The sequence below is a fragment of the Talpa europaea genome, assembly GCF_964194135.1.
Source record: "Talpa europaea genome assembly, chromosome: 11".
Lineage (NCBI taxonomy): Eukaryota > Metazoa > Chordata > Mammalia > Eulipotyphla > Talpidae > Talpa > Talpa europaea.
In genome coordinates, this window is record NC_140078.1 from 70,426,285 (window position 1) to 70,452,354 (window position 26,070).

Consider the following 26,070-nt stretch of genomic DNA (forward strand, 5'->3'; position numbering starts at 1 on the left):
CCAGCATCATTTGACCGAAGTATAAAGCAACCTGGTTGGCCTCCATGCATCCGATGGCATCTTCCAAGAGTGAAAACTCCACGCAGACATAGCCATAGTCGTAACCTGGGGACAGCATTTAAATACAGACGGGAGTGGTGTTAGTGCCTTGCAAACACAAAAGACACACTTAAATCCCCTGTTTCTGAACCCCTTAAACATAAGCCCTCCCATTTAGTCCCTCCCTCCCCTATGCTAGGCAAAGTTGCTACCCCAAACAGAAAAAAAGTACTGAAGGAAGTCTGGGTGTTTCTGAACTTTGAAAGTCATTCCAAAATGGCATTTTATATTAACCAAGAAGATCCTTTGCCCGCATTTGTGCTGATGATCTGGCCAGGATGCCCCAGAATTGGCAATCCCAGTGTTCAAGTGAGGACCCGAAACATTTTAATCACAGGCTGAATCTTCTGGAAAAACAAAGTCAACAAGAACAGAAAAGTATCTGGAAAAAAAAATGTATCCCGAGAGAGGAAGGAGAAGCAATAATCCCCAAAACTATGCTAATAGTCACCACTTTTCAAGCAGAAACCACCTTCAAAGACAGAAGTGCTGACAGACTGAGGCAACTATTCTGTTTGGATACCACAGGAGGCTTCTGGTTGGCAGGGGACAGACCATTTCAGGTCTCCTCTTTTTTTTCTTGTTTCAATTCAAGTCATAAACCAGCTAAAATCTTTATGAAAGGAAGAAGGTGTAACAGCATAATTAAGTAGAAATAGCTGGGTCCAAAATTGTGCTTATGCACAAAGATTGGCGGTGGGGTAGGCTGGGGGAGAGACAGCAGTTGTTAGCAATTAACACATGTTCAAGAATTGTATGCAGCATTAGTTTTAGAACACTCTTGCATCTTTCTTCTGAGCAAGTGTCATTAGTGGCTCTCAGACCCATGAAAGTGGGAGGTCATGGGATTTACAGGCTGCTGAACCCTACTGCTAACCCATATAATTTCTGATACTGCTATCATATTCCTACAAAAATACACTTGTCAATGCAAAGCTCTGCGAGTGACTTCCACATTTCCTCCACTGCCTCACAGGATAAAGAGGTTCATCTTTAGGATTGACACTGTGCAAATGGAACAGCAAGAAAAGATGTGATAGGTTCAGATGAAAAATAAAACCCAGAGAAAGAAACAACACAAAACTTATGATAATTTGAGCACAAGTAATAACACGTGTAACAATAAGATATAAATATCTTTGAATCAATGTATCAAAGGCAAAAAATAAAAACAAACTAGTGTAACAGAAAACACCAACTTAAAAAACTAACCAAACTTGTGAAATGAAATGAATTCCTTGTCACATGGAATAAATGCCTAAAACACTTTATCATGACAGTAATAAAATTTGACTTTAAGATTTGTTAAGTACTATAAGTTCACTATGAAATGTTCCAATATATAAACTGATTCTTACTTTGAATTTTAGGAAATGACCAGGAAGAAGGTAATAGAAATATGAGCACGACCTCAGGCTGAGATTTTCTGCCAGACTTCATAAATTTGACCAAAACAGATTAAAACTAACCCCTGCAACCTCTACTTAAACTTACCAAAAATCACTGACTAGTAATTATTTCAAGAATTGGAACTATTATTGAGAAACAGTATATACATTTATTTATATCCTATTAACAGTGGAAACTGTTTTATTACTTGGTTCCTTTTGAGCTGTTTTTCTTGATCAAATGCAGTCAACATCTCATATATAAAACATTCCACATTTTTTTAATGAGCTCTATTATTCTTAAAAAACAATGCAGAATACCAGAAGCAACTGAGGTGACTTTTATCGCCAAATACCTACTACAAACACTCAAAATGCCCATCCACAATTAGAAAGACAATCATGAAACAAGCAGATGTACTCTCAGTGTGCTGATTTCCTCTACAGAACAAATAGAAGGAGTGTCAAGATGTGTAAAAAAACAACCCTCTCTCCATACCTGCCAAAATGAAAAACACAGGGAACTACGACCAAATTGGCAAAGTCCTGAGTTTCCTTTCTGTGCTTAAAGTAACTATTGTGGCCCAGAGGAGCACACAGGATCTGTGGACAGAGAGAGAGAAAGGGAGAGAGAGAAAGGGAGAGAGAGAGAGAGAGAGAGAGAGAGAGAGAGAGAGAGAAAGAGAGATTCATGACAACATTCATTTGCCAAAGGACAGACAGACTTTGATACTAAAGTCATTGGGAAGGGGAAGATATAATCCCTACGAAATATTAATAGAATCTCTACACATCAACTCAGCAATACTTCATGTTGACAATGTACCTCGGATTTAATATTGAATTGACAGGTCAAAAACTTAATTTCTTCTGCCTAAAACTTTAGCTACCAAATAAGAACAGAAATTTAAAGTTTAATTATAATGCCTTAAAAATTTTTAAGAGCGCTTAATCTTTATCCCAGGAATTTTATGAATATAAGACTCATGGTTATTTTCAGGCTTAGCCAAAATAGATTATTTATATAAAACACTTGTTGATGTAAGATTGTATCCTAAATACTTTACATATAATCATTTAATACACAAAAGACTACTCTATAAAGTATTATTAACTTAATTTTATCCATGGAGAGGCAGGCAAAGAAAAATAATTTGCTCAAAATCATTTCATTGGTAAGTCACAACACCAGACTTCAAATCAAGCAGTTCAGATTCAAATCAATGTTTTCAATCACTACACTGTATATAACCTCTTACCCTTTACTATCCTAAACTGATTTTAAGCAATCTGAATTCCAAACTCTACCAAAAAAAAAGGCCCCATATACCTCAATAGAGATAAGATCGTATCTACAGTTAAGAAACACTGAAATGTGCAGCACAATATTTACTCTTATTCTAAAATACCCGTTGTGATTGGATTCGAGTCTGCAAGTTAGAAAGTATTCACACTCATAGACTGACTATACTGGCTATCAAAAGCCTCCTGAAAAGACAAAAACCCAAAGTCTTGTTGATAATGGTTGCAAAATTGGTATGGTAAGATACTCAGTATACTTAACATAGTGTTTTTTTAAAAATGAGGATGATTTCATAAAATGTGTGTTGGGTGAAAAAGGGCAGGAATTAAATACAATGAAATTGCATCTAACTCAGGTTAAAAGTCAGCATGTGAGATGAAAACCATGCATTGTCAAAATCAGATTCGAACGCCCCAAGGGGAAGAACAACATACCATCTTTTCAATATAGGTTAAGTCCAACACTGCCAGTTTTTCCTCCAGCGTCGAAACAGATCACTTTTCTTTTGGTTGACACCAGATGAAGAGGTTGGCTTGCATTTAAGGGCCATAATGTATGAAAAATATATCACTTTAAATAACAATCACAGCCAGCACAATGAATGCTCACTTAGAGAAACTTGGAAAACAGAGCTCAACTGAAGCCATAGTTGAGTCACAACCCCACCTCTCATGCTCACTGCAAGAGAGGGAAAATGGGGTGTGGAAGAAGGGTTGAACAAGTCCAGGTGAATATACAGAAATTGGAAAATGATGTTATGCGACACAGCTGTTCACAAAAAGACTACAGTGGTTGTACTGTTATAGTCATGGGATAATTTGGGGGTTTTGTTTGTTTCTCAAATGTGATTTTATAATTCACAGAAAAAGCTCTAGTAGCCCAGAAGATGTTCTATCCAGAGACCTAAATATTCTGAAACCAACTAACCAGACTTGCATTTAGAATTGTTAGAAACCATTTGAAATCATCAAGATGGTAAACTTAGCATTAATAGCCCCACACACAGATTCTTACCTAAAAAGAATAACCGAAAGTTCCTTTTATTACCTTTTTCTTCCACCATCACATGCTGGGAAGGATCTTTGTGCTGATTGATCTTTGTGCTCATTTATATAATAAATAGCATACCTACTCCATTTTCTAACCTAAATATAGAGATTTCTCAAAAAAAGTGAATGCTGCTTATACTTTTCTTGGCAGTTTAGAAAGATGCGAAGGAAAGGAAATCTGGAAAGATAACATTAAAATTTCAATTCCTCTCCATCTTCATTAATCATGTAGTTCCCTATTCCCCCAAAATGTATCTGTGATAAAAGCTAGCCAGGTGCTTCACAAGATACAGAAAAGAAAGTCTTGATAAATAAAATCCAATCCCAGACCTAATCTTTAGTTCTCTGCCCCTAAGTTGACAGTGATGTTGGAAAACATAGCCCTTGACTGTTTAAGTCAATTGTTATCCTATAATATTGACAGCAAGCCTCACACTCATAAAAATTATACAGCAATATTTATTTAGGAAAACAAGATGAGGACCCCTGTATTCAAACTGATCTAGAAAAACCCAACTAACATAAACGATTTTGGTTGAATGCCCCATTAGGAGAGTACTGCTTGACTGTGAAAAAGCCCAGAATATATATATAGCAACACTGAAATGTAAAAAATCAGAATTTTGAAGAACATGGGGAGAGAGGAAAAGAATGCTCTTTATTTTATTGGATATCTTTGAATAAAAGGAAAAAAAGAGGTTATCCCCCTCTCCCCATTTAAACAAGGAGTATTATTTCTCTAGGAATAAAGTATTATAAACATAAAAAGAACCATGAAAAATCTTAATAGAGATCAGAGACCTTAGTTCCACAGGTGCTGTTTTCCTAGCTACATTTTATTAGAGGTAAAGGTTTTTAGAAAATAAGTATATTATTATCAAGTTAAGAGATTTCAGCAAAAACCAAAACAGAATCGATCTAGGCATCTGAATTCCTACCAATGGGAATAACACAAGAAAGGAGCCCTGTGTACATGATTTGCAACAGGCATCTTGCTCTGTTAAAACATCAAGTGAACATGCACCTGCAGCTTTCATTATGAAAATTAGGGAAATATCTGATTTTATGTCACTCTACCATCTGGGAAGAATGGAATTGGCCCACATGAAATCCAACACTTTGACATTTTATAAGCACTTTCAATTCTCTTCCTCAGCTGTGCATACAAAGGTTACTGGTTCATAATAAAACAGATGAAACTAAGACTATAGAAACTTGATTACTCGCTAACTTTTTAAAAAGCTATATATGGCCCTATTTCATTTAATTTTCCATCTGTGGCAACTGGTTATTCCAACTGGTTATTTAAAAAAAAAATTTGGGGGGCCTCCCCGGTGGCGCAGCAGTTGAGCGCTGGGTTGCGAAACTGCCCGCAGCCTCTACAGCGCCAGTTCGATCCCGGCAGCTCCCCCGCCACTGGCAAGGGTCCCACATGGCGCGCAGACCTCTCCTGCCGCCTGCTGCTCCCCTCAGCAGTGTACTTCGGTCCTTCTGCCTGCTCTGCTCCCTGCTCTGGCTCTGGTGAATTCTCTCACCCTCCTGTGCTTCTGACTGTACCCAGTGCTTGTATAAATCAATAAATCAATAAATCTTTTTTTAAAAATCTAATTCTAAAAAAAAAAAAAGAAAAAAGAAAAATTTTGGTGGGCCTCCCTGGTGGTGCAGGGGTTAAGACGCAACCTATGAAGTTGTCCGCAGCCTCTGCAGCACGAGTTCGATCCCCGGCCGGCCAGGGAACAACCCACACGGCGCAGCAGACCTCTCCTGACTCGCCCACTGCTCCCCTCAGCAGTGTACTACAGTCAATCTGTTCTGTTCTCCACTCTGTCTCTGGTGAATCTTCTCACGCCCCACACCTCTGGCCTGTACCCCAGCTCTTGTATGCATAAATAAATTTTTTTTTAAAAAAATAGGGGGAAGTGGTTGTATTTTCAAGTAGTTTTCAAAACCCAAAATTAACTGTAAGGTCACTATATACTGATGATTACTTCCTGGGCTCAGGATAACATTTGTTAAGAAATTTTCACCTTTATTCAATTTATTCCAATTCCACTGGTGCTAACATTACTACTTGGGTATAGAGGAGCAGAGAATCCCTTCCCTCAGAGATTAATAGAAGAGTTATAGCAGGTAGCTAACTACAGACCACCTCAAGATGCTACAGAAGTTAAAAAAGGGAATAATCATTCTTTTTTTAAATTGAAAGATAGGGACTCCCTGGTGGTGCAAGGGGTTAAGACGCAATTTATGAAGCTATCTACAGCCACTGCAGGACGAGTTTGATCCATGGCTAGGGAGCTACCCACATGGTGCAGCGGACTTCTCCTGACCCGCCCACTGCTCCCCTTAGCAGTGTATTTCAGTCAATCTGCCTGTTCTGCTCCTCACTCTGTCTCTGGTGAATCCTCCCACTCCCCCACATCCTGGCCTACACCCCAGTTCTTTTATGCATAAATAAAGAAAGATAAATCTTTAAAAAACTGAAATATAATTGACATTTAACATCATATTAATTTTAGATGTACAACATAATGATTTATTATATGTATATACTGTGAAATGATTACCACAGTAAGTTTAATTAATAACCATCACTATACAATTACTTTTTTTCTTATAATGACTTTTAACATCCACTCTTAGCAATTTTCAAATATACAGTACAGTATTGTTAACTACAGTCACCATGTTGAACATTACATTCCCAGGATTTACTTATCAAGGAACAATTATTCCCTACAGAGCCAATGATCAAGTTCAATTTTTGTTCACTTGAAAACAAATGAACAACAGAGCAAGCATCAGAAGAGTGGAAGTTTTGCAGATCTGCCCTTTTGTCCAGCCAAGAACACTCCTGCCTAGCAGGAAAGACTGTGCAGGCATGGCGAAAGAATTACCCAAGAGGAGCAGCATGATCACAGAACAAGAGATCTCATTAGGGAATAAGGTGTTCTTTTCATTTCTGTATCCCAAACACTAGCATAAAACCTGGCACACACTGATACTCTGTCAATGTGACATTAATTGTAATGACTATCTTCATTGGAGAACACACAAGAGAAGTAATTTCTACAGCTCTGTACATATGTAGAAGTTACAACCAGTTCTCTATGTGCTGTCAATCACCAGTCACATCTCTCTGGGCCTGGCTTATCTCATGCCATATAGCAATGATGGTAACTGCTAAGTAGGGTGGTTTCAGGGGTGTAAAAGATAATATACTTCAGTATATTTTTATTAAAAAGCACTGCCAGAGCCTGGATAGGCGGCAACGACCTATAGTTTGCTTTCTTTCAAATATACCCCATTATTAACATTTCTTACTGATGAATTACCAAACTAATTTCAAATGAATACTAAGACTTTATTTGTTTCCCCCATAGGCCACAAAGCTATTTTCCTTTTCACTGGGAAAAAAAACATGGTCCATAAACACTTTATCCCACTGCCTTGACCCCAGTGCAAAAAAGTAAAACAAAACAAAAACACAAACAACTCACAACAGTTCTAAGGATTTCGGGAAAGTTCTACAAGGATAGTGGCTTCTGAGCTGGAATTTGCACAGGGTAAGAGCAGACCATACTGGCCCAGTCACTCATCTATTCCAGAAGTGAACTAACATTCAGAGAAGACTAGATAGCTGGCATTCTATAAAACTCATTTTGACCAGGAAACACACCTTATGTCTTCTTTCCAAGCCCCGTAATGGATACCCAACTAAAGGCACTAAGTACCAACCAGATACAGCTTTGTAAACCCCCATCTGTGGTAACATAGAAAGACAGTTCCTTGTACCAGTTTCCTGACACACAGGTCCTAAAACTCTTGCAATTTTCTAGTGATAAGGATAATCTCTGACTGTCTTTTGTTCTAACAAGGCAACTCTTGGTGGGTTATAAGATAGTTCCAAGATGTGGCCTGGTCATCAAACAGCCTCGCACCCCATCATCCAAGGAGGAGAAAAGGGGCTGGAGATTGAGCTAATCACCAATGTTCAGTGATTTAATCAATAATGCTCACATAATGAGACCCCCTCTAAATGGAGTCCCATTTGGGACATAAACCTCTAGATGACAGAATATGGAAAGCTTCCAGGTTGGTAGATGCATCCATGTCCCAGGAGGGTACTACACCCTAACTCCAAGGGACTGAGGTTCCTATACATCTTTTCACCTGTCCTGATTATAAACTGGTTTATAAGTGTTTCCCTGAGTCTTGTGATCTATTATAGCAAATTATGAAACCTGAAAGGGGAGTTGTGAGAATACTCAACTGAAATGTGGGTAACCTGGGGATCTGACAACCTGGGGAAGTGACCTGAAGAAAGCTCATCATCTCTCTGCATATATGACAAAGACTTTTAACAACCACTCTTAGCAATTTTCAAATATACAGTACAGTATTGTTAACTACAGTCACCATGTTGAACATTACATTCCCAGGATTTACTTATCAAGGAACAATTATTCCCTACAGAGCCAATGATTAAGTTCAATTTTTGTTCACTTGAAAACAAATGAACAACAGAGCAAGCATCAGAAGAGTGGAAGTTTTGCAGATCTGCCCTTTTGTCCAGCCAAGAACACTGGACAACACTGCTTTCTGCAGACATCATTCCATTGACATGTTCAGACCTCCATCTCTCAACTCACCTGAAGGCCCCACACACACTTTCTATTGAGTTCAACTGCAAACACCTCTGTAATCAGCTAACTGACAACACTTGTCTTTCAGGCAGTCATTTTAAAATATAGAACTATTCTTGGTTATGGTTTTCTTAAAAAAATGTCCATTTCATTAGATATGGTCGTATATCTATCAAACATACTACTGTCTGACAAACAAGGTAATCACTTACTAGGATTTAATATTAATCCAAAAGTTAAAACAAAAACAATTAATTTAAAACAAATTATTTAAATAGATTATAATGACACAAAAAACTCTATTCCCTTATCTAAAGGCTGCTTTAGTTAAGTTAGCTTTAGTTAAGTTAAACCAGCAAACCTATATAGTCTGGGGTTCTACTTAGTCAACAAGCCTTCAAAAGTGCTGACCAAGCCCTAAAAAGATACTTCTATTCTCTTATGCCACTCCTCCCTTCACTAGCTAACAGAACTAAACTCTAAGACACTACTCACATACAGTGTATAGGGACTTCAAGCTATCATTCCCAAGAGCCTAATGAGCCCCTATTCTGTAGTAAGCACCAACACCACTTAAAACACTTCAAAATAGGGACTCCCCGGTGGCGCAGTGGTTGAGCGCTGGGTTGTGAAGCTGCCCGCAGCCTCTGCAGCGCTGGTTCGATCCCTGGCCACCGGGTGAACTTAAAAAAAAAAAAATACGTTAACTTCAAAATATGTTAACAATCAGAGAAAACCTATTCATGTTACTGCTCACGGGACATGGCCAGGTTTTCTAGTCTCAGAATCTACGCCAAGATAATCTCTCATATGGAAGGTCCTTATAATGAGAACCTTAAAATGAACACCCATTCTCTTTTACAGAATCTTTTATTAAAAAAGTCTTTGGGGGCCTCCCTGGTGGCGCAGGGGTTAAGGACAGCGCTTTCAAGCTATCTGCAGCCACTGTAGCACAAGTGCAATCCCCAGCCAGCCAGCGAGCTTACCCACACGGTGCAGCAGACCTCTCCTGTCTCTCCGCTGCTCCCTTCAGCAGTGTAGTTCAGTACATCTGCCTGTTCTGCTCCCCACTCTATCTCTGGTGAATCCTCTCACCTCCCGCACCCCAGTTCTTGTATGCATAAATAAATAAATCTTTTTAAAAAAATAAAAAAAAGTCTTTGAGGTGGAAAACTTTGAAAATGAAATAAATAAGGCAAATCTCAGATAATTCCAAAGATGACTAAAATGAACCCTCATTCAGGCACCTCTTTCCAGGCTCACATGATCCCTCTAGCACTGCATCATGAACTTCTTTTCTAAGTGTGTTGTTTTCCACTCAGCCACAGGGTCCAATCCATTCCCCCCACAAGACCTGCTCAGCTCTTGGTTCCCCAGACATTCCTAGTTTTGAAGTTCAATTCCCTTAAGGTTCCCCCTGCCCCCCATATGTACCAAACCTGGTAAGACTCCTGGTTGAAAACATCACCTTAACAGTTTTAGAGATGTGACAAGTAAATGTGATACTCTCTGATTAACCTTTGGTCAGTTCTTTTTTCCCCTAAGAACTAAAATTATTCCCTTGCCAAAAATGTTGCAAAATGTGCATTTGCATTTCCAACTATAACTTTATTTCCCCTAGATGATGTTAAACTATTGGCATCTTGGGCCTCTCTGGTGGCATAGGGTTAAGTCTCAGCACTACCATGCTACTACCACTGTGGCCTGAGTTCAATCCCCAGCCAGAGCGCTAACCCACCTATGGCGCAACAGACCTCTCCTATCTCGCCCATTGCTACTCTTAGCAGTGTATCTCAGTATATCTGCCTGTACTGCTCTCCACTCTGTCTCTGATGAATCCTCTCACACCCCCCCCCACACCTCTGATCTACACCCTGTTATTCTAAGCATAATTTAAAAAAAAATTGGTGTCTTTAGACACTCCATTTGAGTACCGTAACTATGCATCCTTTGTATAGTAAGTGTTGTTAATCCATTTCACAATGGAGTTCTGCCCTAAATTGAAAGCTCTTCTCTGGGTTTTTTTTTTAAGGAAGGTACTTCCATTTTATCAATGAGGGAGTAAAAACTTAAACCATTTCAATTGTGAAAAACGAAAGGATATGATTCTTAATGTTATCCTCAGTAAATGACAGAGTGTCATTTTCAGTATATCCAAATGCAAGGGTCACTGCAATCACTTCCTAAGAAGAGCTTTCTCAGCTGTGTGGAGATTTCTGGACCTACTAAACATAGAGCTTCCATATGATCCAGCAATTCCACTCCTAGGTATTTACCCAAAGGACACAGAAACATCAATTCCAAAGAACACCTGCACCCCTATGTTTATAGCAGCACTGTTTACAATAGCTAAGCTTTGGAAACAACCCAAATGCCCAAAAATAGATGACTGGATCAAGAAGATGTGGTACATATATACCATGGAATATTACTCAGCATTCAAAAAAGATAAACACATGCAATTTGCAGCAACATGGATGGCGCTGGAAGGGATCATGCTCAGCGAAATAAGCCAAAAAGAAAAAGAAAAATACCGGATGGTCTCACTCATAGCAGGAATCTAGAAAACTTAAATAAGGGACCAGGAAAATGAATATAAGAAAGTGAAAATCAAAATCAACAAAAAACTATGAACCAGAGACACTTTTAGGGGGGCGGGGGCGGGAGGGGAGGGATTGGGGTCAGAATGGGGGGGCTGCAACTGTATGGGGAATATAACAATAAAATTTATAAAAAAAAAAAAAAAAAAGAAGAGCTTTCTCTCCCAGGGCCTCAGAGAATGCCCAGTCACCAAAAGAATAGTCACATTATCAAAACAAGATATTACTTCTTCCTATAATATCACCTTATTAACCCTCTAACTTTACAATGCTAATAATAAAACAGTACTAAAATACTTACGGGCTTCCTGGTAGCTCAAGGGGTTAAATCTCAGCACTATGAAGCTATTGGTAGCCACTGCAGCAAGAGTTTGATCCCCAGCCAGCCAGGGAGCTAAGCCAACATGGCGCAGCAGACCTCTCCTGTCTTGCCAGCTGCTCCCCTCAGCAGTGTATTTCAGTCAATCTGCCTGTTCTGCTCCCCACTCTGTCTCTGGTGAATCCTCTCACCCCCGCACCGCTGGCCTACACCCCAGCTCTTTGTATGCATACATAAATAATATAAATCTTAAAAAAAAAAAAAAAAACAGCAGGGCCTCACCTGGTGGCGCAGCAGTTGAGCGCTGGGCTGCGAAGCTGCCCGCAGCCTCTGCAGCGCCGGTTCGATTCCTGGCCACTGGGTGAGGGTCCCACATGGTGTGCAGACCTCTCCTGCCGCCCGATGCTCCCCTCAACAGTGTACTTTGTCAGTCTGCCTGCTCTGCTCTACCCTCTGGCTCTGGTGAATTCTCTTACCTTCCTGCACTTCTGATTGTACCCAGTGCTTGTATAAATAATAAATCTTTAAAAAAAAAAAAAAAAAACTTCTGTAGCACTTCAATTACTATGGAGTTACTTTCCACGTTAAAGCACTTTTGCTTTAAATGATACAAATTCCTTTTGAAAAAACTTCACAGCAACCTTACAAGCCATACAACATTGCCCACCTAAAATATAAGATTTATTTATTTATGCATACAAGAACTGGGGTGTAGGCCACAGGTGTGGTGGGTGAGAAGACTCACCAGAGACAGAGTGAGGAGCAGAACAGGCACAATGACTGAAATACATTGCTGAGGGGGGCAGTGGGCAAGACAGGAGAGGTCTGCTGTGCCTTGTGGGTTAGTTCCCTGACCAGGGATCGAACTAGTGCTGCAGTGGCTGCCGAGAGCTTCATAGTGCTGACACAACCCCTAGCGCCACCAGGGAGGTCCCTACTCCTGTTTCTAACTCAGTTATGTACAACAGAACAAATCAGGTAGGCACGGCATGTGCTTACCATGGGCTCCTAAAATACAGTAAGTATTAGATTTTCCTACTTATAGGAAGCTCACTTGCTTGCTAAATCTCTCAAGCTGCAAAAAAGTTCTAGAATCAAGAATAATCAATTTATTTTTGTGGTTTTCACAATTCAGAGTCCATCAAAATCACGTGGAACATTTGTTAAAGCACAGAATGCTGGAGCCAGCCCAAGAGTTTCTGATTTAGTAGGTCTAAGGGAGGGCAAGAGAATCTACATTTCCAACAAATTCCCAGTAGTGCTAATCCAGGGACACATTTTGAGAATCACTGTTATATAGTTTACATATTGACAGAAGCTATTCAGTATAGTTTTTCTTTCCAGATTTTCACTGATGGTTTAAAAATACATGGGTTTTATGTGTTTTTTCAACTTTTTATTGGAAATAAATTCCAAGTTACAAAAATGTTGCAAAAATTATAAAAAAACACTTATAAGGGCCTCCCCTGGTGGCGCAGCGGTTGAGCGCTGGGTTACGAAGCTGCCCGCAGCCTCTGAAGTGCCGGTTCAATCCCCGGCTGCTCCCCAGCCACTTGAGGAGGGTCCCACATGGCGCGCAGACCTCTCCTGCCACCCGCTGCTCCCCTCAGCAGTGTACTTCGGTCTTTCTGTCTGCTCTGCTCCCCGCTCTGGCTCTGGTGAATTCTCTCACCCTCCCGCGCTTCTGACTGTACCCAGTGCTTGTATAAATAAAATAAACAAATAAATAAACAAATAAATCTTTAAAAAAAAAAAAACACTTATATACCCTTTACCCAGATTTTATCTGTTGATACATTCTGTATAAGTTCCTTTATCATTACTCTTCCCTATATATATCAAGTATTTTTTTAAAACAATGAGAAAAAAAACACAAAAATTATGGTCCTTTACCCCTAAAAGCTTCAGTATTTCCTATGATGATTAGTTAACAACTCCAGTGAATTAAACAATGATAGACAACTACCACTATTAATGTACAGAACAAATTCTATTCTGTCCAAATTCCCTCATAATACCATTTACTGTGAACCCCAATACCTGGCAACCACTATTTTCTATTCCTGTAACTTCGCCTTTTCCCGAATATTGTATACATGCAATCATACAATATGTAATCTTTTTTTAAAAGTTACAATCAAATAACACATAACATAAAATTACCATTTTAACCATTTTTAAAAAGTATACAATTCAGTGGTATTAAATATATTCATAGAGTTATACAACCATCAATATTATCTAGTTCCAGAATATTTTTATTATCCCAAAAGGAAACCCTGAACCCATTAAACTAATCACAGAAAAATTAATAAACTTATCTGACCTCACAGATACTGGATAAAAGTTATGGCCCTATAGTTACACAACTCTGAAAGAAAAAAAAATTAAATTGATAATAACTAGAGGTCAGTGAACAGACATTCATGTTTTCTCTAGATTACAGAGCAGTTCCCCATTTTAACAACTTAAAGGGTAAACTCCACCTCATAATTCCTCTCTTAAGGTGATGATTATCCTGTAAGGTCACACTCTTATTGAAAGTCACACTCTTATTGAAATTCACAATCTTTTAACAAGTAAATGCTAAAGGTTTCAGGCTGCGTAATTGTTTCAAGACATATACTTTAGCAGATATGTAAAACTACAATGCTGTGAAACCTAAACTACCCTTTAATGATCCTCACCTAAGAGATTAGCTGCTCTCCAGATATATCACTTATTCATTCCACTTATGCTGGGAACCCTTAGTGCCAAGCAGAATGTCTCACTGGAAACAGGAAGGAACAAGACAGACAAAGCTCCTACTGTCACAGAGCTAATTCTGGTAGGAGTAAAACATATAAAACCACTCAAAAAAAAAAATCTAAGTGACAGATCATGTGATAACAAAGTAGGATACAGTGAAAAATGATTGAGGGCTGATTGCAGATTAGACGGTTAAGCAAAGCCTCTGAGAGATGAAAGAGAAACCATGAACTAAAGAAAAAGAGGGAAGAACAATGCAAAGGCATTGATACAGTAAGAAGTCTGTACTGGTCAAGAACAAGAGAAAGGCTCGGTGTGGCTAGCGCATCATAAGAAAGCAGTGCAGGATAAGGACAGACAAACAACCAAGGGCCAGTTCACATAGGGTTTTCTAAGTCAGAACAAGAAGTGGGGAATTTCTTTCCAGTGATATGGAAGGCCATTAGAGGGTTTTAGGCATGGGGGTAACATGATATGACTGATATATTCAAATATTGGTTCTCAAAGGGTCAGGAAAAGACAAAACTTGCATAGATCTGAGGCATACAGCAGGAGAAGAGGATGGAGGGGGGTGGAAACAGGGGAGGGAAGAGCACAAGGGACTACTCAAATGGTTCACAGGTGCTATGGTAGTCGGAGAACTACAGGGACTAGACCTAAGTGATGAAATCAAATATTGTACAAAAAAGAACAACAATGTAAGAAAATAAATTTAGGGCCTCCCCAGTGGCGCAGCGGTTGAGCGCTGGGTTGCGAAGCTGCCTGCAACCTCTGCAGCGCCGGTTTGATCCCTGGCTGCTCCCTTGCCACCCGGAGGAGGGTCCCACATGGCGCGCAGACCTCTCCTGCCGCCCGCTGCTCCCCTCAGCAGTGTACTTCGGTCCTTCTGCCTGCTCTGCTCCCCGCTCTGGCTCTGGTGAATTCTCTCACTCTCCCGCACTTCTGACTGTACCCAGTACTTGTATAAATAAATAAATAAAATCTTTAAAAAAAAAAAAAAAAAAAAAAGAAAATAAATTTAATTATTTAAAAAAGTTCATTCTACTTGCCATACAGGCATGCAGTATGAGTAACATGGGACTGAAAATCCAATCCTTTCATTAAAAAAGAATTGTGTGTGCGTTCAAGTGTAATTTATATATATATCATACACTTAAAAATTATAGTCATTTTATATAATAAAATGCTAAAAAAAAAAAAAAAACCCAAAAACCAAAAACCAAAGCCTGCATTCCCTGAAAGGTATATATTTTTTTAACTACTGCTGTGAAAGAATTCACATGTGTTTCAATGTCTTTTGTCTACCAATTACAATTCTAATAGCTCCCATAGCCTGCAAATTTAAGCATTTCCTCTCTGGATGCTATACATAAACATGTAAGTCTTACTCTGCTAATAACTCTGACACTATAAATAGAAAGTCAATGAGTACTAAAGAAATGAGGAGTTTAAACTGCTGCTATTTAAACAAGATATCTTTCCTAAATATACCAATACTTAATGAAAGCACAGTTCATGAAACAAGTTTAAAGTTAAGGCTACTGCCCTGTGAGTTAAAAAGAAACTACAGCCTGCAAATTCTACTTTTAGTTCCCTAAGATAATAGTAATCAAGAAAGTATGTATGAGGCATGTGTTAAATAAAACAAAACTGAAAGAAGTATGCAAGAAGAACAAAATAACTACTTAATCCTTTCTCCGCAAATTGAAAGTTGGTAATTTTTAAAACAAAAAATACTTAGATCTCTGAGGAACAATGTTTTTCAGCTTTTTTTATTTTTTTAATTTTTTTAAAGATTTATTTATTTATTTATACAAGAACCGGGGTACAGGCCAGATGCACAGGAGGGTAAGAGGATTCACCAGAGAGAATGAGCGGGGAACAGAACAGGCAGACTGATGAAATACACTGCTGAGGGGAGCTGTGGGCGCGACAGGAGAGGTCTACCACACCATGTGGGACCCTCTCCAGTCGGCCGGGATTGAACCCACGCTGCAGAGGCTGCAGACAGCTTCACAGCACTGCGCTCAACCTGCTGCGCAACCAGGGGAGGCCCTGCTTTTGAGCTTTTTCTTAAACTACAGAAAAAAATATTTTTGAACTTAAATGCCAGTGTTTCAAGCACAAAAATTGATTTTTGTGGATAGTTTACCTCTGCAGAACCAATATGAAAAAGAATCTAGTTAACATAAAATTTTTACCATGGGGCCTGCCTGGTGGTGCAGGGGTTAAAGTGTCAGCACTATCAAGCTATAGTCACTGCAACATGAATTCAATCCTGGCCAGGGAGCTAACCCACATATGGCACAGCAGATCTCTTCTGCCTCACCCACTGTTTCCCTCAGCAGTGTATTTCAGTAGATCTGCCTGTGCTGCTCCCCAGTCTGTCTCTGGTGAATCCTCTCACCCCCCTGCACATCTGGCCTAGACCCCACTCAGTTCTTGTATGCGTAAATAAAATAAATCTTAAAAAAATTTTTACTCCATGGTAAAATGTTTGAAAGTAAAATTATATCCTCAATAATATGGCATGATCTTACATGAAAGATTCTTTAACTTGGATTATTGAAAGTCTAAGTTCCAGGAAAAGATTAATGTTCTATTTTCTTTAACTTAAAATCTGCAAAATAGATCACTTAGAGATTATCTTTATCCTAAATCAATTCACATTATGCAGTCCTAAAAATACTGGTCAATACTTCTAAGTGATTGGAATTTCACTTCTGACTACTTTTTTCTGACTACTTTGAAGGATTTCACCAAACTTGGTACTATAAAATACTAGAAGGATATTATGAAGTTTAATCTGAAGTTCAGACCACAGAACAGAAGTCAAAGAGAAAATTCTTCTGGATATATTCATGGATTTCAACAAAATAGCTGTTGTGAAACTCCATTCTCAAAGAAAGATTGAAAATTCAGGAAACCACTAATTTGCACAATTTCTCTAGAAAGTTGTAAATTTCATGCTGAAGCAACTGAATGTAAAGTTTTAGATTTAATAAGTTTATTAAATCCTACTAGGCCCCAAAGTAAACATTCTACCACCACAAAGAACATAAATAGCAATTTTAATGATTTAATGATATAAAATATATTCAGTACAAATGCTGTAACACTCTGTATTTCTGAGCCAATCAGAAGAAAGGGGATAGGTATTCTCATCAACCAGGTGTGAAGAAACATCCACAAAGAACCATAGCTAAGACTAAAGTTGGCTGCTATTTGAAGGTAACAAAAGAGGCTTCTGGACATCTTAATTGTGGTTTCTTTAAAACTTTTTGAGTAGCACACAATGCAGAGATCTGACAAAGACCACTCCTAACCCAAGACTATATGCATGTTAAAAAACTCACCTGTATTATACTCCTTCAACTGCAAGTCCTTCACAGGAATGCCATCATGCGTCCGAAAGGCGTTACGAATCTGCAAAAAAAGGGTGTGCTTACACTAATGATACAAATAACAATCAAACACTGATCACTATCTTTTCTCTACAGGCTTTTATTCTACATAATGTTTTTTTAAAGATTTATTTATTTATGCCTACAAGAACTGGGGTACTAGGTCAGAGGTGTGGGAGGTGAGAGGTTTCACCAGAGACAGAGCGGGGAACAGAACAGGCAGATCAACTGAAATACACTGCTGAGGGGAGCAGCGGGCAAGTCAGGAGAGGTCTGCTGTGCCATGAGGGTAGCTCCCCAGTCGGGGATTGAACTCGTGCTGCAGTGGCTGTGGACAGCCCCACAGGCTGCGTCCTACCCCTTGCGCCACCAGGGAGGCCCTTATTCCACATAATTTAAAGCTATTATTGCTTTATAAAGGCAACATTAAAACACATTTTAGGCTTTTAACAAATATTAAATGAGAATATAATTACTCAAAAATTTCCAAGTTTATAAGAAAAAAGCAGAAGAACCTAACTGTGAAGAGCTCAAGCTCTAGTTCTGAAATCAAACTGCCTACATCCCAAGCCTCTCCTGTCACCTGCTGTATTACAGTACCCAGTTTCTCATCTGTTAAAAGTAAGATAATGCACTGAGTTCACTCCAGTCACGGCACTTGTACTCCTGCAGCCTACTCTGTTCTCCCCATCTACAAATGGACTGCTTTCCTACTGCATTCAGGCCTGGGCTTCCCTTCCTCAGCGATGCCTTTCCTAACTAGTAGAACTAAACAGCCACTACCCTAGTGATGACCTAAACCTTAACCTCAGTTTTCTTCAGAGCATTTATCACAGCCTGAAACGACTAGTTTTTGCTTACTTTTTATTATCTGTGAAGGCAGTAATGTAATAATGTTTACAGCTATATCACTCAGTGCCTGTAACAGAGTCTGGCACACAGAAGTATTTAATACTTGGAGTGAATGAAAGAGTAACTATTTACAGTATATTGTGATGATTAAATGAACAAATGCTTATGAGCATCACACAATGCCCAGCAGAGTAAGCATTTTTTGTGTGTGTTACAATTTTTGGACCAAATTCTTCTGCAAATTCAGTCATCATTTAATCAAACAGTCCTTTAACAATGAGGAGTTAGGCAGCATCTCAGTGTTTACTACTGCACTCCAATCCTCCCTCTTAAGATTATACTATACATACCTGAAATCTGAATAAGCTCTATGGCCTGTACCAAAACAAATTTCCTGCTTTAGCTATTATACTACAGTAATACAAAATGTTATCATTAGGAGAGGCTAGGTGAAGAATAAGCAAGGCTTTGCATACATTTCTTTGTACCTTGCTGTGATCTATTATTTTTTTTTTGTTTTTTTTTTTTATTTTGTATATATATTTTTAAAGATTTATTTATTTATTTATACAAGCAGTCAGAAGCACGGGAGGGTGAGAGATTTCACCAGAGCCAGAGCGGGGAACAGAGCAGGCAGAAGGACCAAAGTACACTGCTGAGGGGAGCAGCGGGCGGCAGGAGAGGTCTGCGCGCCATGTGGGACCCTCCTCCGGTGGCCAGGGAGCAGCCGGGGATCGAACCGGCGCTGCAGAGGCTGCCGGCGGCTTCGCAACCCAGTTCTCAACCGCTGCGCCACCGGGTAGGCCCAATCTATAATTTTTTTAAATATAAAATTAAAAAATCTTTTTACCCAACCTCCCCCCCAAAAAAGAAAAAAGGAGATTTATTTACCTCTTCTTTTGTGGCATTTTCAGGCACCCCACTTAACCGAATAAGTTTGCTTGGTTTCTCCTCACTTGGGCCAGTCCTATAATCCTGATCCTTGAATTCAGAATAAAAAATTATTTTAGAAATAACTGTGTCGTAGTGTGTAAAATCAAACAATATGAAATGTAAATTCCTCAGTATCCAATAAAAATGACTTGCATTATATGAAAATTCTTCATTTTCTCTACTTTTTCTGAGATCCAAAATTTGATTTCAAATTATTAGAATACAAATAAGCTAAGGTTCATGAGAGAGTCTTGAAATAGTAAAGCAGGACATTAAGGAAACAAATTTGAATAAGGCTTTTATAATCAGGAAAAAAGAAATTAACATATACGCAAAACTGTAATTTTCTTTTCCAGAATGAGTAAAGCAGAAAAAAAATTTTAACTAGATGTCATTTATCAAAAATGTGATCTATAAACAAATTTCAGTACAAATGGCATCTGAGTCTAAAGCCTACAACTGTACAATTCATAGAAATCTGCATTTTCCATATTCATTAAAGACTCAGTTACAAGTGATTTCCTGCCATTTCAAAAGTCATTAAGAGATTTAACTTTTGAGGAAAAGTCTCCAATCACTAAGCAATTACACCCCCCAGTATGCCTACAGTCCTGGCATTATCATCAACAGTGTCCTCTTTTACTCTTGAAAATATTTGATTTTTTTATTGATTTGAGCAATAAAATACATGGTCATTCAAGCGCTGCTATTCACAAAACTCATTCTTTAATAAAAGCATGTCTTAAGGTTACAGTTCAAAATTTAAAAACAAAAACAAAACCCAACCTGAGATAGGTACAATACAATCTATTTAAAAGGTAGTATTTTCATGGTCAGCTGCAAACATAACTCTCCTCACAGATTATATACATAACTCTTCTCAGATTATATATATTTTAGATACTATAAATGTAAAAATTTAAGTTAACTCCAACAAGATAATTGCAACATCAACATCATCTCCTCATGACTAGAGAAAGACTACTAAGTAGTCTCTAAAATGAAGGTATAAGAAAAGTGAAACCTCAACAGCTATAAGGCCTGACTATGCAAGAGCTGAGAGAACCAACTCTCAAAGACAGACACTTTTCAAATTAAATTATCCCAAGGCATTTAAATAAGCACCATAAAGCAAAAAATAATGAAAAGGCACATATCAAATATATCTGAGTTGACAGTTCTTTCTCTAGAGATGTATATACCATTCTTAAAAACAAATTTTGCTTTTTAATAGTTATACAAGGAGAGATCCAGGACTAAAGGTTCTGGTCCTGGATGCTACACTTTATCCTCCAGAAAAGCAACAAAGCAATCTACTCCATTAACATACCTGAAGATCCTTCTGACCATCTCGAGAAGTTTTGCCATCTGAGAAAGATTTGCTCTGGCCATAGCCAAATATCTGGCTTCCTGGCAGCCTATGATCCACATCACGGTACTCCATGCTTCTGTAATCAGTGTCTTGCTGGCCAAGAAAGTCCAGACCACTTTCTTCTTTAAACAGATCAGCATCTGAATTCTGTTGTTCACTTCCAGGAAGCTGTGACTTGTCTTGGTCCTGACGTGGACTTTGGCTGTTCCGAAAGTCTGAAGATTCACGTTCAAAGGCTGCACCTTGTGTTTCTCCTTCTCTTGTTTCTGAATGCTCAAATTCTCCCTTCTGAATGCCAAAAGCAGTCCTTTCTGTTGTACGGTCATGTGTGGATTCTTCTCTCTTATTTACATTCATACCAGAATGTTCTCTATCTTGTGTAGAAGGCTGACTGTACTCCAAAATATTTGGATCCACAGAGGGCATCTCTCTATCTTTAAATTCTATACAAGGTCCCACTTCTCTGCCCCTAAAATCCTGATCAGTCCTAGACCGATGTCTACTTCTGAACTCTGAATGTGGTGTATCCCTGTCCCTAAAGTCTAGATCACTAGTACCTGAACCTCGGCCTCTAAAGTCCACCTGTGTTCCGTCTTTGTCCCTGAAGTCCAAATCAGATACATCTCTATTCCTAAAATCAGAACGGGACTGATCTCTGGCCCTGAAATCTAGATCAGATAAATCCCTTCCCCTGAAATCTGCATGGGATCCATCCCGGCCTCTAAAATCTAAATCATAAGTGCCCCGACCCCTGAAGTCAGATGGAGGAGCGTCCCTACCTCTAAAGTCAACAGTGTCTCTGTAGTTCATGTGCGATGTCTCCCTACCTCTGTAATCCATAGAAGTACCATCTCCACCCCTATAGTCCATAGGTGGTCCTTCTCTATCCCGAAAGTCCCCAGAATGTATGTCCCTACCCCTGAAGTCCAACTGTGATGAATCTCTGCTCTGGAAATCAGAAGATGAGAAATCTCCCCCCCTGAAATCATGTCCAGGTCCCTCCCCTCCTCGATAGTCACCATGTGGTCCGTCTCTAGCTCCATAGCTGAAAGAATGCTCCTCTACATTTGCAAAGGGAGGCCCCGAATGCCCCTGGAAATCAAAGGGAAGTGAATCTCTGCCAGGAAAGTTGCCAGAGTGTCTCTCTTGAGCATGACTCTTAAGGGGAGGAGGAGGATAATCCCTGTTCCACCCGGGAGCAAACCTTTCTTCTTGGCTCCCACTGTAGAAACAAAGACAGTGTTATTCATATTGTCCAGAGAGTTTGAAATCTACACACCAGCATATTCTTCTCTAATCACAGCACATTCTTCTGTAAACATTTTTTTTTTTTTTGGCAGAGTTCTGTAACAAAGTCCTAGATCTGCAGAAAACAGCAATGTTTTGCTATTTTAAGACGAAGTGGCGGAGTAAAGTTTTATGCTCCCATTTCAGAACACGAGGAAAGTCAACACAAGGTTTTTCAACATGACTGCTGCAGAAAAAGCTTTCACCCAGTCCTGCAACAGGGAAAATCCGCAACACCAGATAAGCTAGCAATGGTGACATGCTACAAAGTTTCCATTTCCTACAGCCAGGGAACTTAGAATTCCAAGAGCAACATGATGATTCCTATACATCAGAAAAATCAAATCACTGTAAATTTCTAACAGTAAGTTTCAGGAGATGTCATTCTCTTTTGAGGTAATACTCCAAAATATTTTATTACAGCCACAGCATGGAAACTACCTAATCATAATGGTATAAGCTCAAATGAAGAAACACTGGGTGTAAATCACTAGTAGGAGCACATCAGTGTTCACCAGCTGAGCATCAGTCCTGGCTGCTTTTCAATCCCAGTTCTATTGTGGTTCCACCTAGAAGTTCTCACTTGGGTTCTATACTGTGTCTATCTAAGGGTATCGCAGAAGGCAGCATCAATCATGCCACCAGCATGTGTAAATTGACAAAGACAAACAACAGCATTCAGGAGTTTAATGCTAAAAGTGACCCAGAGAGAACTAGGCCTTCAAGCATTATCTCTGGGTTGCAAATGAAAAAGCTGGTATTCCAGACTACAATGCCCCATACTAATTTTTCAGGGTAATAACACATTTTTTTAAAAAAACCATAATATATTGCGTTCACATTCTCAGTTTACAAAGCTCAAAAGACAAATGAGAACTGGTCCAATCATTCATGCAACCCAACTTCTTCCCTTTTCCTAACGTTCAGGTCATTTTACAAGTTTTGGCATAGGTAAAAAAATTAGAGAATTTAAATAGGCAATTAGGCACCTAGTTATCTAAAGCTTAAAGGGGAGGGGAGGGATGGGAGGATATGAAAAAGGAAAACATGAAATGATCCAAAAAGTTCTCCACTATTTATCAGTAGAACAAGAGTATTAAGAAATCAACTCCAATTCAGTTATCTCCTTCTAGAATATGTAAGTTCTATTAAATGATCTTTCTAAACTCAGATTATACTACTATAGAAAGATTCAAAGGACAACTGATTCTGGGTCACTCAGTTCAAGAGAAACAGTTACAATGCAAAACACTTTCTTAAACAGGAATTTAACAACAGCAAACCTAAATATTAGAATTATGCACATTTAATGGTTTTGCAGAATGTGATTACTTCCATTAGCTCCCATTAACATTAGGTACATCTATGTGGTTCATCACGAAAGGAGCACGTTTAAATGTTCTTCATAAATAATACAATTTAAAATTAAGGGCCTCCCTAATGGCGCAAGGGGTTAAGCACAGCACTATGAAGCTATCCGCAGCCTCTGCAGTACAAGTTCGATCTCCGGCCAGCCAGGGAGCTACCCACATGGTGCAGCAGACTTTTCCTGTCTCACCCGCGGTTCCCCTCAGATGTGTATTTCAGTCTGTCTGTTCTATTACCCACTCTCTCTTGTGAATCCTCTCACCGGCCCCACCCCTCTGGCCTGCACCCCAGTTCTTGTATGCATGAATAAATAAATCTTTAAAAATAAATAAATAAAATTAAGACATAACCACTAATCCTAGTGTCTCCATTTTAAAAACAAAGCATTCAAATTCCAACAGTTAGCTTGCAGGAAGATTTTAAGTCTCAGCAGACACTCACGGGATCAGTGCTGAGGAATCATAACCTCCATGTTTTTTGCCTAGAACACATTCAATATAGTCTTTGAATACTGCCTTAAGGTTTATCAGACCCTCTTTTTTTTTTTTTTAAAGATTTATTTATTTATTTGTTTGTTTGTTTATACAAGCACTGGGTACAGTCAGAAGCGTGGGAGGGTGAGAGAATTCACCAGAGCCAGAGCAGGGAGCAGAGCAGGCAGAAGGAACGAAGTACACTGCTGAGGGGAGCAGCGGGCGGCAGGAGAGGTCTGCGCGCCATGTGGGACCCTCCTCCGGTGGCCGGGGAACAGCCGGGGATCGAACCAGCGCTGTAGAGGCTGCGGGCAGCTTCGCAACCCAGGGCTCAACCGCTGCGCCACCGGGGAGGCCCTATCATACCCTCTTAATTCAAAAAGATTAAACAGATCTAGAGTAACCTACTCCACTCGGGTTTTTAGAACTGCATTTTATGTAGACTATTCAAGAAGGCAGTTATATTAATATAAAACAGCAGTGGCTATGAAAATTTTCAACCAAATGAAAAAAAAAAAGAAGTTGTGAAAATGAAACACAAAATCATTTAACTATAAGATACCTTTTAAAATTCAAATTGGTCCCCACCAACAGTTATGTTATGTAAGCTATATATCTTTTCTGATCAAAGATCTTAAAAAATAACATGTAATGTTTCATGTTTAAACTAAGATAGGGAAATATAATTTCATTTTTTTAAGATTTATTTATTTATGCATACAAGAGCTGGGGTACAGGCCAGAGATGTGGAGGGAAAGAGAACTGACCAGAGACAGAGTGGGGAACAGAACAGGCAGACTGACCGAAACACACTGCTGAAGGTAGCAGTGAGGGAGACAGGAGAGGTCTGCCACTCCATATGGGTTGCTCCCCAGCCAGCCAGGGATGGATCTCGTGCTACAGAGGCTGCGGACTGCTTCACAGTGCAGTGCTCAACCCCTTGCACCATCAGGGAGGCCCGGGAAATATAATTTTAAGTAATAAACAGGTCAAAAAAATTCTGTACAGAAAATTTTATTTATTTTTTTAATGGAATGCTTCATGAATTTGCCTGTCATCCTGGCACAGGGGCCATGCTAATCTTCTCTGTATTGTTCCAATTTTAGTATATGTGCTACCAAAGCTAGCACTGGAAAATTTTTTAAGTTATGCAATAGAGCTAAAGATACCTAGCATTTCTGAAGGCACCAAAACCATTTAACTTGGGTTAATTCTACAAGAAATTGTCTGACTTACAAAATAATTACACATAAATACAAATAAAAAGAAAGATTATAATCTAAATATTTTAAATTGTTAACCTTTAATGTTAACTATTAACCTTTAAGCCCCCTGAGCTAGACTAATAGGTCAACTTTGTCTATAAAGAGCCAGATAATAATTACATTAGGCTCTGTAGTCTCCAACTCAATTATTCAACTCTGCCATTGCAGCATGAAAGAAACCACAGACAATTTGTAAACAAATGATCATGACTGTGATCCAATTAAACAAAAAAACAAGCTACAGGCTGTAATTTGCTGACCACTGATCCAGACCTTGATATTTTGAAAGAAAAAACATAGGACCTCCCCTGGTGGCACAGCGGTTGAGCGCTGGGAGGCTGCCCACAGCCTCTGCAGCGCAGGTTCATTCCCCGGCTGCCGGCGAGGGTCTCACAAAAAAAAAGAAAGAAAGACAGTACTGATACCCAGCTGATACCCAGCTGATACCCAGCATCACCACCAATGCTTTAATTTAAGGATGGCTGAGCAGAAAGTAAAGACCCCTATCATTTAGTATTCATTAAACACTAGCTTTACTGAGTATTACATGAATTTTTAAATTTTTCATTGGAACCCCAAGTTTCAGAAAAATGAATGAAAATGTCTGCTGAATTTATACAATAAAAATCTTACCAACTGCTAATCCAAAAGAAAATTCACTAGTGACACAAGTTTCAATTGACACATTAATACTTTTTAATGTATAATTTAAGGTTATAGTTCTTGACCCTATACCAAGCAAAACCATAAAAAAACACATTTCTATAGTATTTTATTAAATGAAAACAATGCAAAAGTTTAAAAAATAATCTAACTTACAATCATCACTGCTTATTACATAGACTCCAACACATAAACAGCCTAAATCTAAAATATAATCTTTTTATAACTGAATGGCATCACTTCTCTTTGTACCCAGTAACCCCTAAAATTGAAATGTAGCTTAGAAAATTACATCAAGTAG

The 26,070-nt window shown here is 38.9% G+C and overlaps 1 protein-coding gene across 2 annotated transcripts in view; it reads right to left on the reverse strand.

The window, feature by feature from the left end:
* Positions 1-26,070, reverse strand: part of RBM6 (RNA binding motif protein 6) — a gene marked incomplete at both ends in the record, with an annotated part of 85,722 nt that overhangs the window by 58,055 nt on the left and 1,597 nt on the right. For both annotated transcript variants that reach the window (XM_084247981.1, XM_084247980.1), the window contains 4 exons: positions 32-105; positions 17,509-17,578; positions 19,300-19,389; positions 20,672-21,935. In XM_084247981.1, coding sequence (XP_084104107.1) covers positions 32-105; positions 17,509-17,578; positions 19,300-19,389; positions 20,672-21,935 — 1,498 coding nt within the window. The remainder of the gene's footprint in view (positions 1-31; positions 106-17,508; positions 17,579-19,299; positions 19,390-20,671; positions 21,936-26,070) is intronic.